Below are 14,745 nucleotides of genomic sequence, written 5' to 3'. Positions count from 1 at the left end.
TAGAAATGTAATTTGATAGGAAAACAATCAGAAAATGGGAGGGAAAGAGATTAACTGAGCTGTGGAGATGAAAGCAAAGGCAACACAAGAATGAGCGTGGGAGACTGAATGAGGGGACTTCACAGAAAGGACAAGGATTGAAGGAGAGCATTTCACAGAAAGGATAATGGCACTGGTGAATAATAGTAATGGCAGACACAAGGTGGGAAACAGTGAATTGGATTAACCAGGCAGGAACTGATGTTTCTCCACTGCAGCAAAATACCCAAATGGAGCACCCTGCACCCCTAGAATGGGCACTAACTGCCCCTTGTCAGGGCTTGGCTGAGACAGGAGGATGCCAGGACCTGCAGGAACTTGGTTGCCCTTTCTCCCTCGCATTTCCCCAGCACCCACTGGTGCACAGCAGCTTGTTGGTCCTGTGCACCACACATTTGCAGACTCCATGGCAGGGCTTGAGGAACCCTCCATCTGAAACTCAGCGAGAAACAGAGTTTCTGACAAGTCCTTGCATTAATGGTGGGGACAGGCAGTGGGAACAGTCTGATTCTCCTAAGACTGACTGCCTGGCACGTGCAGTAGCAGGGGTGTCTGAGAAAGACCTCTCCTCATCAGGAGCTAGAGACCACCCATCCAGCTTTGGACAGTCTTGCTTTACTCAGTGGAGACTTCAACCCCAGCGTGGCCTGGCCGCTGGCACCCACAAGAGATCCAGCACCCCTTGCCCTCCCTCCTTGCCCAGTTCAGGGAGGGCCTTACGGGACAGACGGCTGTTGTCAGATGGGTTACTGCTCTGAGTGCTCGTGCCTGGGTCGTCCCTCTGGATTTGCTGCTCTTTGCTGGCAACAATCTCTGGTTTTGGGCGCCGGCCTGTGCAGAAGGGAGAGGTGGCGTTAGTGACACGAAGATGTGGCTCAGAGTTAATTTTTGCTGTCATGAGCAAAGAAAATATTCCCAGCCACACTGATGAGGTAAGTACTCTCTGGACTGAAATACCCTAGAGGTTCAAACCACTCAACCTGCAGGCAGGAACTAAAGCTAAAGGGGCACGTTTGTTAAACTGTTAATAGGTGTTCACCCCCAATATTTAATTTTCTAAAACTTTTAATTGGTTTTCTTGAAATGTGGCTAGATTTCTGCCTGAGAAGGTAGTAATTATCACAAGATGGGACCCTGAGGGGAGATGTGAGCTAGCCCACCACCATGGGGAAGGTTGCTACAAAGGGAATGTCATTCCCCACACCTGCTGGAGACAAGAAAAGCAGCCAGGGGACAGAGGGACTTAGTGGAGACATTTAGAACATCCTTTTAGTGGCAAAAACAACTCAGCACCAAGCAGACTGTATGGGAAGGCCTGGAGTTTCCTTTAGTGCAGGACATGCTTTCAAGAACAGATTAAACAAACACCTGTTGGGAACAACCCCCACAGGCTGATCCTGTCCCCAGGCAGAGGATGGATTAAATGACCTCCTGACATCCCTGCCAGACCTGTTTTCTACGGTTCTGCAGGTGTCCAGCTGAGACACTGAGGAAGGAAGGGACTTACTCCAACCCAGGCGAAGGGGAAGAGCTGATTTTCCCCATCCCATTTCAGTCCCACCCTCCGCTTTCCCTTCTGACAGAGTCGCTCTAAGCTCAGGGCAGGTGGGCTTCCAGAGCAGAAACAGCCCCTCTGTCCTAGGGTTGGTCCCTGTGCCTCAGGGCTGGGGCGGGATGTTTCGGGGGGGCCCTCCCCTGACTCAGAGCAAAACACCCAGGGAAAGGTTTGACCTTTACCAGTCCGGAAGGTCACCATGGCCGTCTGTCCCTCGCCAGCACAGTTGTGAGCGGCCATCTCCACCTCGTAGAGGCTCCCAGGGTCCAGCCTGGTGAGGGTCAGGCGGTGCTGCGAGGCTGGGACGTCCCTCACTGTCCAGCTGTCCGAGGCGTTGGTGACCTGCTGAGAGACCAACGCGGGCGTTGCAAAGCTGGGGACAGGCTGGGTTTCTTGCCCCCACCAAGGTCAGAAACTTTCATGCCAGGTTTTGTATCAACCAGGGCTACCTTCCCTGCCCAGAGGCCAATTCCCTGCCGGGAGGCCAGTTCCCTGCCTGCAAAGGTATGAGATGTTTCCAACCTGATTTTGCAAAGCTGAAGGATCCAGGTATAAGCAGGACAAGTCCCCAAGCACCAGGGTGTTTTCTTGACCCCAGAGGTTCACCCAGTTCTGTCCACTGGTCCCCTCTGATACCACAGCCCCTCAACACACACAGAGCTCTGGCGCAGGCACGCTCAACAACGGCAGCATTAGCCAGAGGCTCAAGCTGCTTCAGGAACCAAACTTCTCCTGCAGCCCAGCTGCTGAGCAGCTTATTTAGACGCTGGCCATTTCCATGGGATGAGGTACCTCGGACACCACTTTGATCGCCTGGACCTAAACCATGTGACTAACAGCTTTTTATCCAGTTTTATCCCGCCTCACCGCTGGCACTTTCTGGCTGAAATGAGGAACCGTAATGTTTGAGCACAGGGTTCCGCAGGGAAGAGACTGTGGCCCCCCGCAAAAGGCTTGGAAACACAGTTGGTTTTTCAGTGATGCCCCGACATCCCATGTGGAGGGGGAGGGAAGGTGGGACCTTCCTCCTTCTCCCCAGCTGCAAGGATAATATTTTTGCAGGCAAACAGGCAGGACACTGAAGTGACCCAGTGCCGCAAGGAGCATTAGCAATGCAGGCAACGCAACAAAACGGAAATGCCAAGACTCTGCCGTATCATTCATCTTCTCCAAGCGTTTGACACTGACTGATTAATGCCTGCCTCGTTTTATTTTTATTCCCAAGCCCGCCGAGTTGTGAGGCCAGGGTGGGGAGCCCTAAAGACTGCCAATATCCAGGAAAGAAAAAGAGAAATTCTTAAGAAACAAAGATAACGGCTGCATGGCATCTGACTGCTTGCAGGCTGCTGAGATTTTAGGGGCAGTGTAAGAGCAGGGGGAAAAAAAAAAAAGAGACATCCTCAGATATTTTCCAGAGGAGAACCAGACCCTTGCCCAGCACAAATATAAGCCTCCTGTTAGTAGGTTTTACTTTCCTTATAGCCATCTTTCACACAAAGAGCCTTTTCTTTTGTTGCTGAATTGATTTCTTCCCTCTCTGCAGACATGCTTTTCTAGTCAGAGATGTCAAAACCAGATCATTATATAACTTGATCCTGAGGATCTCTGATAGAAAGAGATTCTTTCTAAACAAGTTTAAGGGTTATTGGGACTAATTCCTTCCCACACAATCCTTAAGCATCCCAAGAAAGAGTCTCCAGCTGAGAATTTGGACTACACTGAAAACATATTACTGCAAACTGCAGTGACCCGCGGTGACCTCCACTGCCCTACAGCCCCTTCCAGGTGAAGCGCTGAAAAACAAATAAAATATGGACAAACTCTGGTCTGCAAGTCAGGATCGCATGCAGAATTGGTAGTTACACGATACACCATCGGGGGACAAATCCCTTCTTGGCAGACAACCAGAGCCAACGCTGTGGTGAGGCCTTTGGCATCTTTTGTTTTTTATTTAAGCTTGCCCTATTGTGTTCTTGTGTTGGCATCTTCTGCCTTTGTTTAAAGGGCTCTTTAAAGAGATGGTTAGTTGAAACCCTCAGCTTAAGTTTTTAGAAAGAAATCAAGGATGTGTAGGGATTATAGCAGCTTCCTATTATACCGTATTTTCACAAAATCAAACAATTCCAGGAAAATAGATATATATATTCACAAATACTTGAAAATAGTGCCTTGCAGTGGCTGGGAATCCAAAACATGCCAGATCTGGAATGTACTCAAACCCCAAAGCCTGTCTCTCTCCTGCAACTCCCTGCCTACCCAAAGGAAATATGAGAAGCAAACAAATTCAAGCCCCTTTTTTCCCACTTAGCTGCAGCACAATGAGAAGAGATGCTCTACACCTCAAAAGCAGAATTTTCACCTCAACAACGCTTCGCTATTTAGAGAAACCGCTGGGCTGCAGCTCTGCCTGCATTCTGCCTGTGGTGCTGAGGAGCACCTCAGAGGGCAGGAGCACCTGGGCTCAAGCAGGGCTCGGCAGTGCACCATGCGCTCACCAGCCAAGAGACGTGCTCAACAGTGCGCTGCCTTTCAGCTTCCAGAATAAAACTGGTGGTTGAGGACCTTCCCAGAAGATTTAGCATGGCTACGACGGCTCTCTGCCGGCTCGTCACAGTCACTGAGCATGGGTGCTTCAGTGCTGCTGAGCAGAGCTGGCACACGCAGCAGAGGCAGGCTGCTGCTCAGTGTCCTGCAGCCCGAGCCTTTCAAGGCAGAGGTGTCCCTGTGGCTTGTGCCAATACAAAAGCATTACAGAGCAAGTCATGGTGCAATCTGCCCTCAGGACTTCCTACTTGTGTAAGCACACAACTGGGAAGAGGAAGTTCTTCAGACTGGAAAGAGATGTGGGTGCATATGCCCTCTGCGTACTTAGGCAGACGGGCACCACTATGGTCTCTTCTTGCACAGCTTGGCAAACCTCCTCTCGCAGCCTGTCCTCATCACACCTCGACAGGCTGAGTCTGCAGCTGAGGAGGTCCCACCAACCAGCACCACTAGTGAGCGATGGGTGCCCGTGCCCCAACACACCTGCTCATGAGGTGTGAAAACGTGCAGTGAGGCCACCAGCCCGCCTGTGGAACGGCGCAGAGGGAAGATAGGAGCAGGGTGGAACAGCAATACCTTGCGATGCTTCACCACATAATAGAGGATGGGGGCTCTGCTGTCAGGCCGGGGTCTCCACACCAGATCGTAACTGTCTGTCTTGGACGTCCGCGGAGAACTGAGGATGATGGGGGCCTCAGCTGGAGACACCAGCTCCCTGTTGGCCGCACACTGTGGAGACGTTGCCAGCGGGGTCGTCCCAGGCTTTGGCAGTCCAGCTTTATCCAGGGGCAGCTGGAAGGCACTGTCCCTGGAAGGTGGTGTTGGAGGCTGGGCCGAGCCCAGCTGGGCATCTCGCTCAGGGTTGAGTGTAGCTCCTGAAAGACAAGGTGTCGAGGCAGGGTAAATGCCCGCCCCAGTTCTCTGCTGAAGGCAGAGTTGTGAGCCCCTTGAGCCTCTCAGAAGACCAGCACTATACACCCATCGCAGCACAGGTACCTTAGAGGTATCAGGTCCCCGGTGGTGCTGCTTGCTGTGCCACTCAAAAACCTGTTGGCAATAATCTCTCCTTCTCCCGCTGCAAACCTCACCGGGGCCTCTCCGAGAACGGGCCTCAGCTACATGGGGCCTCCTCCCTCTCTGAAGCCCCTCTTACCCTGGATAAGTTCAGCAGGGTCCAAGGTGGTACCAAGGTGGTACCTCTCTTACCCCAGGTGAACATACCCACATCAGAGAGTTTATGCTCTCAGTGCAAGCTCAGAGGCAGAGCTGCGTAAACCATGGGGTAAGGCACTACACCCAGATGTCCTATGCCTCTCACGTAGAGATAGCTCAAGTAAGCACACATGGCACTGCACTTAGAAGCAAAACCGCTACCATCTGTTCCTACAGGGAAATATGGAGATCCTAGTCAAAAAAGCACTCGATGTGTGGGATGAAAGGGAGGGAAGAGCAAGGCACCTCAAACACAAGTGGCAGGATTACACACCAACTTTCTTCTCCTGCTCCCCCTGCTCTTTCCCTGTGTGTTAGGCTCTGGGATTGAATGGTCATAATCTTGGAGAGAGGGACTTACCCGGCCGGGCTGTCCTCAGTTGCACCATGGCTTGCGCGCTGCCAACCTCATTTTCTGCCATGCACTGATATATGCCGTCATCCTCGGGCCCCACGCTGACCAGCCGCAGTGCCCTGCGGGAGAGCCGGAGCCGGTGGCTGGCGGAGAGGGGGACGGCGTTGCGCAGCCACATGACGGAGGGCTGGGGATTCCCTCGAACCTCGCAGGTGAACTTAGCGCTCTGGCCCCAGGGAATGATCTGCTGGGACAGCTCCATGGTGACCTCTGGGGGCTCTGTGCAAGGGAAAAAACATGTGTTTTCCAAGGAGTGCCACTTGGCAGGGAGCATGGCACAGTCACGGCTTTGCGCTTTCCTCTCTGGCAGGCCCAAGGGCAGAGTGATGGCTCCTTCGCCCACCCCCAAGTCCCACTCCCTTTGTGGGGGCCAGCAGGGGTCTGCTTCATTGCACCTCCCCTTCAACATCCACATGAACCGCAAGGAGAGGCGGCCCAAGGCCATCTGCCCCTCTCAGATGACAGCAGCCACCTACAAGTCACATTTTCTGAGCTGAAATGCTACTCTGCAAAGATTGCATTTGTGCCAAAACAACGCATCGGCACCTGGATGAGATGCAATCCAATAAAACGTAGGCTTAGCCTCCCTAATGCTTGTGAGAAGGGGAGGATGCATGGTAGAAATATCTAAGGTGTAGTATCCCTTACATTTCCCACCCCATAGAGAGTTTCCCTACAGAACAGAACAAAAAGCAAGACAGTCTGATGTCTTCCCTATGCCAATGTCAAATGTGTCTAAGAAGCAGCCAGTCCTTCACTATAAAGTGTGAGAGCAAACCCAATGCCACAAATGACAAGAGAAGAGCTTCTGCAGAGGAAGGGAGGATCTACCATCTCCAGCCAGGAGAGCCAGGAAGGAGGAACTACCACCCTCAAGGAAGAATTTGCCCTATCTCCTAGAAACTGGAACCACAGGCAGGGGTTTGCATTACATTGTGGTTTGTCCAGGGAGAGGAAGAGTACAGCAGCACTAGTATTTTCCCCTGAGAGCAGTGGAGAAAGTCCAAGCCCCTCCCGAAACAAAGGCTACAGCAGCACTCACCGAAAACCTGCACGTTGTAGAAGATGAATGCGGCTCCAGCCTCCCCAACCCCATTGTCAGCTGTGCAGCTGTAGGTGCCTGAGTCCTCCTCACTCGTGGGGTCAATCAGGAGGTTGCTGAGCAGGAAGCGCGTCTTGTTGTATGCAGAGACGCTGGAGCCGTCTTTAGCCCAGGTGACCCGCGGTGGGGGGATCCCGCTGGCCACACACTCCAGGATGAGGCTTTGCCCCTTGGTGACAATGATGGTCTGAGCTTCCGGGGGGTAGATTATCCGGGCTGCCTCCGCCGTGGAGCCTGGTGAGGAGAGGAGGAGGAAGGAGGTGGGTGGGAAGGAAGGTGGCCAGTCGGAAAGCACCCCGTGTGGAGTGCAGGTAGGGATAATGGTAGGGCTAACGCACTGCTCCCCTGTGCTGGGGTGGATAAATGGCAAGGCAGGCCAGGAAGGACATTCCCTAAGGGATACGGGCACACAGCAAGCAGTCTTGCCGAAGGGCTAAGGGCATTTGCTCGCCCATCACCAAGAACAAGTCCTGAGGAGGTATGGCAATCTCAGAGTTGTATACACATACCCCAGGAGCAGACCTTGGGGCCTCCTGCTGCTGGAAAGGGGTTTTCCCAGCAACTGATAATGTCGGTTCACAGAGAAAACCAGCTGCAATAGCACTGGTATGTGTTCCCAGGGCTGGAAGCGCTATGGAGAAGACGTGCAGTGAAAGGAGAATGGCTTACGTCTCACACGGAGCCTCTCACTGGAGACCGAGGTTTTCACCTCCTGCGTCACAGGGTTGTAGGCAGCACATTTATAAGTCCCCTCATCCTCTTGGCTGGCATTGACGATCTGAAGGTTCCCAGATGGCATGATAAGATAATTGTCTGTAGAGAGAGAAGAGGAGGTGGCACGTGGTCACAAAATATGCTCCCACCCAACCTCCTGGAAGACATGCAGTGCCCTGAAGAAAAGGTGGACAACTGGTGAGGGAAAAAACAATACGGTAACACCAACACCACTGGAATGACCCCTTTTGGTTCAACTCTCAGGGGGAGCAATGATGCAATGATGGAAGGAACAGAGCCTTGGGTGAAGCTAGCTTGTCACAGGTATATGCAGCAGACGAAGTGAAGCTGCAAAATTCAGATCCAAATTTTAAAAACTTCCCCAAATTCAAAAGTTGCCTTTACCCAGGCTGGGCTAGAAGAACGCTTCACAGACACGTGGAGACACCCAATGAAGAGTGACGCTGTGCATCACCTAATTCTGCCTCCTTTCGCCTTACCACAAGCTGGTGTTACAGGTGGCTCCCCAGTCCCAGGCAGTGGGGACATCAGGGAGACCTGGCAAAGTTCCTAAACTAACCTGTGCTCAGACCGGCGGCAAAGGGACAACAAGGATGCAGCAGGTAAAGAAAGCTACTGCTGGTACGGAAAGGTAAAACCAAGGGTCCTAGGAAGGGACTCAGTGGGACAGACCCCTGTGGCACCCACCTCGGGAAGCCTCCAGCCACTCCTGCTTCACGCTGTAGCGGACCTGAGCCTTGGGGTGACTTTCGGGCAGGTCACAGGCGATCACGGCCGTGTTCCCTTCATCCACCTCGATCACGTGCTGGCCGTCGAACTTGAAATCTTTGAGATCTGTAGAGAGAGCGAACGACAGGGCACCTCAGTGGCTGGCTCAGCATCCCGGCTTTGGCTCATCCTCTCCCTGCAGACCTGGGGCTGTTTCACTGTGGTACAGGCAGAGGACTGCTCCGTCCCCAGCAGCGAGGGAAACTGGCCTGGTTTCAGAGGTTTATTTTTTTTCTCCTCCTCCTTCCTACAAAATGGATAACTTAAAACACAGCTTCTGGAGAAACCGCCCGCTCCACGGCTGAGAAACTGGGTGCGAAAAATCCTGGCCTGAGAGTGAAAAATGAGCCAACTTACTGCAGCATTGAAGGGCGGCCAAAAATGGTCCTTCTGCCGCCTGCTATTTCAAACGCGGCTGCCGTCCTGCTACCGAGAAGCCAACTTTGGAGCCATAACTCAGGGAGCCCAGACTGCTTCAAGGGTGTAGAGACACCGGGTGACACAGTGGGAGAAGGTGCGTGAATGCTGGACGCTCCCAGAGTTGCCCTGAGCTCCTCCAGCAGCCTGAGTAATCTGTGCCTCTGCTCCGGCCACTCTCGCTCCCATCAAATACCTCATGGCCGACGGATGGTTGACTACGATGCTTTGCGTGTGCCCAAGCAGTGCGCACGCCCCAGTTCAAAGAACAGGGACTTGCGAGGAAAAGCAGCTCCTCCTCTCCACGGCACAGCTGCCCCCTCCCTAAAGCAGCCGTGAAAACACCCCGTCCCAGCACATGTGCCCCAGCCAGGCTGTGACAGGGGTCGCTCCCCCAGCAGGGCCGATGCAGGCAGCACGAGTGGCAGCACAGGGGCAGGGGAAAGGAACGCTAGACTTTTTCTTTTTTTCTTTTCCCTGTTTTTCAAAGCAGGAGCAGAGGACTGCGGTGAAACCCTGCAGATCTGTCAGGGCAGGGAACATGCCAGCCCGGCCCTGCCGAGCTTCCTGGAGATGAAACTGGTCCCTGCTCTCCCTGCGCACGATGGCAAATCTTGCCGGGGCGCTGCAAGCCCAAAGTTTGTCTTGGTCAGCCTGTGCTGGGAGGGAGAGGGTTTTGTGCCAGGAAAAAAGTCCCGCACTTGCATTTTTACAGTGCTGTGCACCAGCCCAGGCGACCGCTAGTGACAAACTGCACATCCCGTGGTCAGTTGCAAGTCACGTTGTGGCATCAAGGCTCGAGCTGGCCTCTCTTCCCCGGGACCCAGGGCTAACACGTGTCTCCCGAGCGGCACGCCGCTAAATCCCGACGAGACCGCACTCCCTTTTCAAAACCCCACGCTAAGGCAGCGCATCGCATCCGTTGCCACGGCACGGCCTGGCCACGCGCTGTCAACAGCTCCCTCGCCCCTCAAAACCCATCCCGCGACGTGGCGCCCACAACCTCGGGCAGTTTGGGGAGCCGGAGGGGGGAAGCAGGAGGGCTGGCGGCGGGCGGACGGCAGGCAGCCTCCCTTGGCAGCCCCAGCCGGCAGAAAAATGTGTTTTTGTTCCCTGGGAAATGCAGCAGCGCTCCAAGAGCAAAAGACAACTCTGGCTCCAAGCTTCTCCCACCCACAGTCATGGAAAAGTGACATGAAATTTCTCAAGCAGACTTTCTGATTAAAGCAAGATCCTTTATGGAGTTTAAATAAAAACCAGCTCTCTTGGCAAGGCGGCGAGAAAGCCTCCCCGAGCGCGGCGCGGAGGGGCTGCCGGGCGGCTGCCGGGGGAGCCAGCGTTCCCGGGCCCAGATCTGAGGGAAGGGGAGGAGGTTGAAAAGAAAAGGGGAGGTTTTGCAATGTCATAAAAATGATTTGCAGCGAACATGCTTAATACTTCTGGAATTTCTTGGCATCGTTCAATTAAAAAAAATAATAATAAAAAGAAGGAATACGGGTGAACTTCAGAAATGTGATTAATCCTCTAAGACAAGCTGAGGAGGGGAGCCATGTTTCCACTGGGTATTAAAGCCAGATGAAGGTTAACTCTTAACTTGTGAAAAGCTGGCAGCGCCTCACGCTCCTCCAACAACGAAAGTTACTGCTGGGGAGGGGAAGGGTGCAGGATATTTTCTCCTCTTTGCTTTTTATATTTGATCAAGGAATAAAATAGTAAGAGCCACAGAAATGGAAAGAGGTGGAGAAGAGGCGAGAGCCCAGTGTCTGCCTGCCCACATCACGCATATTTCTCCGATCAACAAAATATAAACGAGCATCAGGAAAATTAATGTGCGCCTTGGTGGTCTGGATTCATCACAGCCAAATTAAGATTTCAGAGCCAAGGCATAGGCTCCAGCAATGCTGGCAGGGATCTGCACACACACACATGCACGCACAGACCCCGAAGAGGAGAAGGGGCCCAGGAGCCCAGAGGAAGAGCAGACCCACGGTCCTGGCACAGCAGAGCCCACCGGGGAGCACCACGCTCTTCGATATGGAAAATGATGTTCCCGTGCCGGGGGACCCCCGGGACGACCTTGGGCTGGGCGGGCGTTGGGGTCCCTCACATGCAGCCACCCAGACGGCAGCTCAGCCCACTGCTCTCACAGCTGTGAGTGCTGCAGCCCCCCGGGTGAAGGGGGTGGGGAGTGGGACCCCCAGCTCTTCCAGCCTTCCCCTCCCAGCCCCACTGCACAAAGCTGTGGATGGAGGGGGAAAGGACGGAGCAAAGCGATCCTGAGGTGCCTGGGGGAGCAAGAACTGGTCACCGCCAGAGAAGCGGAGTGAAACTGGCAGGGGAGAGGGGAAAAACATCAGGTGGGCACCGGGACAAATTATTTTCCAATACGCAAGTGTACGAGCTTCCTGCCAAACTACTCCCCTAAATTCCTGCTCCCCCACAGTGAACAAGACTGTTTTATTTGCCAGTGAGTTTTGGCCACAGGCGGTCTCAACCGCCCCGCTCCCCGCTGATACGGGCGCATACAGCCGCCCATTAATGCCCATGGGTCGGCTGCGGCTGGCAAGGGGTGGTTGGGGGCACCCCCTGTTCGTGGCATGAGCCCCCCCTTCACACACCCATTTGGACTTGGCCCCAGCGCAGCAAAATGGAGGCTGCCACGTTAGGACACACAGTTTCACCCTGGGGTCTTCAAATGAGCCTTCCCCGAGATGCGGGGAGCCACACACGCCTCCCCCCACCAGGCAGTGCAGGGAAGGGTGGAGGAGAGGGTCAGTGCCAGAGGGGATGCAGCGCTTGCCCCTTCAGCTGCCCGACCGGCAGCAGCCGTGCCCCACGTCTAACATGCAATTTGCACCCCCGGCCTAACTCCCGCCGCAGCTGGGAGAAAACCACATCCCCTCTCCACTGGCTGGGTTTTCCTTTCCATACAGCAGCGCCCGACGTGCCAGCCCATGTCCTTGTCCTTAAAAGACACGCTTGATCACAGGGAAGCAGCAAGTCCTCATCCACCAGCCACCGGCCAGGAGGTGCTGCGGACAGACAGACAGCGCGAGCACTGCCAATCCCAGCCGTGCTGGGATAACAGGGCTTATTTTTTTCCTTTTTTTCTTTTCTTTTTTTCCCCCCATCTTTTTTTCTTTAGAAGGGAGTGCAACCAAAGGCCAGCGCTTGTGTCCATCTGTGTCCCAGTCCGAGGCGCGATGTGGCCAGCCGGGGTGCGGGGAGGGTCAGCCCTGCGGCTAGCTGCGCCCCTGTCATCGGGGAGGGAAACCAGCTGAATCCTAGGGCCGGGGGCCAAGCAACGAGCCAGGCGAGACAGACCGGATTAAATGAATGGGAGACCATAAATAACTCCAGAGAAGATGCAGTAGTAAATAAAATGCCGGCCCTCAAGGTGAAAGTCCTCCCCGCTGTAGGGAAGGGTGAAGGAGGGATCCCGAGACGGGGAATGGGCAGGGATGGGGGTCCCCCAGCCTGGGGGCAGGCGCTCTCCACTAATCCCCCCTCGGCTGTCACAGCAGCCCAGGGTTACGGCTCTTGCTCCCTGTCCAGTCAGTGCCGCAGGCACCTGGGCAGCAATGCTGTCCCCACCAGCCCCCGCCCGCCCCGAGGGGACATGTGCAGCCCCCTGGCCTCCTCCCTGCTCACGCACACCCAAAGGCATCCCCCACATCGCCCCGGGCCCATTGCACAGCGCTCGTGCCACCACTCCGCCGGCTCAAGCAACACCACCTGTGTTTTCTTTCTCGCCCCCTCCTCTGCCTCCCAGGGGACAGAGCCCCCCCGTGCCTGCTCAGCAAATGCTTTTCCAACCAGCAGCCACCCCCCTTCCCTCTTTCCTTCCCTCCCTCCTGCCATGGCCTCCAGGGAGCCGTCAGAGGAGAGGCCCAGGCGGAAGAAAATGAATGGGGCTGTCTTCAGAAAGCAGCTGCAAATTCCTGGGGGATGCCCGTCCGGCCCCGGCACAGGGTCACTGACCACGAGCACCGCACGCTGAGGCCCGGCTTCCCCCACGTGCTGCCGCAAAGCCGAGGGCTGCCCTCCCCGGCGGCAATAAGCCTCCCTTGTCCCACAGCATCCCTGGGACACAGGTGCCTCATGCTCCTCTGGTCCCTGGCCGCAGGGAATACAGGTGAACAGATGGAGTCCCTTTGCTGTGCCCCTCGCCTACTTCTTTGTTTTGTTTTTAAATGTCACGTCTACCCAGGTCAGGCTTGCTGTTGTGCTCACTGCACTGGTTTTCCACACCCGTAGCCGAATGCTGGGAGTTGTGTGGCTTTTGTCACCTCTGCTCCAGCCCCACACTTCAGCTGCCCCACAAGCTCCACCAAGGACTCTCAACCTTCCGAGCCTTTTGCTGTTGCAGGACCAGCCCACAGCGCTGTGTTCGCATCCCTGGTGGATTTATTCGGCCCCAGCAGAGCCCACTGCCTGGGGTGGGCTCCTCGATATAGCTCCTCCACCCAGGAGAGGGGCTGCAGCAGGGCTTCTGGCGCTATGGCAAATTTGCCACCTCAAGTGGGCAGAGAAAATAGCTTTCTCTTCCTTGCGGCTCTCAGCCATATAAAGGCTTAGGGCCTGGCTTGAAAAACTAGGAATAACTCTGTCCCATCCACTCAAGCTGTTCCAGACTCCAGCCCATCGCTGCCAGGCTGAAGGGCTGCCTCAGGGCTGTGTGGGGCTGATCTTGCACAGCACGGCAGGCCAGCAGGTATCTATCTGCACCAATCTGCCACAGGCTGCCAAGGTCAAGTGTGGGATCATGGGGCACCAGGTCAGCTCTAACTGGACTCAAAAATGCCCAAGAAATGCCTGAAGCACTGCTCCTTTTGTTGCTTTACGAAATCTTCCCCTTTCTCCAAATCCCCCCTCCCTCCACCGCTTGGCTATACAATAGTTATTTTATCTCTGCTGGAGGAATTAAATGCTAGTTTCAACCAGCCCTCTGAGACAGGGAGAGCAGAGATGGACTTGGCGTCGCTGTGCCACAGATGGGAGAAGGAGGTATCGGTCCCAAGGCTATGCTGTGGCTGCCAGCACAGCAGAGATGGTTATCTGTTGCTTGCTGACTATCAGCAAAGCACCGGGAGGCCCGGAGGGACCAGGCATGCACAGCCTGGGGTGCTCGAGGGTGTTTCCTCCAAAGGAGGTGGAGTGGAAATAGCCTAAAAGTTGGCCAGATGATGTTACCTACACCCCTCGAAACCTACCAAGTCATTTTTTCCAATGACTCCATGTCCTCTTCCAAAATAAACCTAAACCTTGAAAATATTTCCACCACTACTCTCCCGCTGTTTTCATTCACATTCTAGTTTCACTCTCCCCCTATCCCCCAAAAATAATTTTTGGATAGAGCTAAGACTTTCAGAGGATTTTCTTTCAGCCCAGCAGGTGATCTGGAAGAGATGTATCAACTGCAATGTCAACCTGCCAGGGGCTTCCCCCTCCATCCCCAGGACCATGGTCCCCACCAAACCAGCTCAGAGCAAGGCCCTGTAGAGGACGTGTGGCACAGGAGTGACAGCCCAGGGCACATCTGCTACAATAGCTTCCAAACTCAGTCCCACCACAAATCGGTGTCCCCTGTTATTTCAGACCACTGCAAAGCCACTGTTGCAAGAAGCAGTCTCCAGCTCATGAACATGAAACTGGTTATTAGAACCCCTCCAGAAGGTTTCCCTCCTACACCTTCAGCCCCACATCTTTCCTGGGCTGTCCTCTCTTTCTCTTTACTTGTTGTCTGCCAAGTCTTCCCCACCTGGGGGCTCTCTATTGACTAAGGCTGTCTGGGCACATGGGACACGGCCTCTGTCACCCACCTTGGAGGACGGGGGACCCATGCAGTGCAGCACGGGGGCACTCCATGATGGTTTAGTTGTTTGTTCAACCAACCTCTGGCTCCAGTTTTGTGAGCTCCACTGAACAGTGCTCCTGAGCTCCCCTCTGCGGTACTGC

At 54.6% G+C, this 14,745-nt stretch overlaps 1 protein-coding gene across 6 annotated transcripts in view; it reads right to left on the bottom strand.

The window, feature by feature from the left end:
* BOC (BOC cell adhesion associated, oncogene regulated) overlaps nucleotides 1-14,745 on the bottom strand; it is a 59,007-nt gene that overhangs the window by 8,257 nt on the left and 36,005 nt on the right. For 3 of the 6 annotated variants that reach the window (XM_054188099.1, XM_054188100.1, XM_054188105.1), the window contains 7 exons: nucleotides 8,290-8,436; nucleotides 7,537-7,680; nucleotides 6,808-7,101; nucleotides 5,712-5,984; nucleotides 4,715-5,013; nucleotides 1,771-1,939; nucleotides 760-870 (listed from right to left, as the gene is read on the bottom strand). In XM_054188099.1, the coding sequence (XP_054044074.1) occupies nucleotides 760-870; nucleotides 1,771-1,939; nucleotides 4,715-5,013; nucleotides 5,712-5,984; nucleotides 6,808-7,101; nucleotides 7,537-7,680; nucleotides 8,290-8,436 (1,437 nt within the window). The remainder of the gene's footprint in view (nucleotides 1-759; nucleotides 871-1,770; nucleotides 1,940-4,714; nucleotides 5,014-5,711; nucleotides 5,985-6,807; nucleotides 7,102-7,536; nucleotides 7,681-8,289; nucleotides 8,437-14,745) is intronic. The other 3 variants (XM_054188102.1, XM_054188101.1, XM_054188104.1) reach the window with 3 other exon arrangements.

This window comes from Rissa tridactyla, chromosome 1 (assembly GCF_028500815.1).
Source record: "Rissa tridactyla isolate bRisTri1 chromosome 1, bRisTri1.patW.cur.20221130, whole genome shotgun sequence".
NCBI lineage: Eukaryota > Metazoa > Chordata > Aves > Charadriiformes > Laridae > Rissa > Rissa tridactyla.
This window is presented reverse-complemented; position numbering and strand designations above follow the sequence as displayed.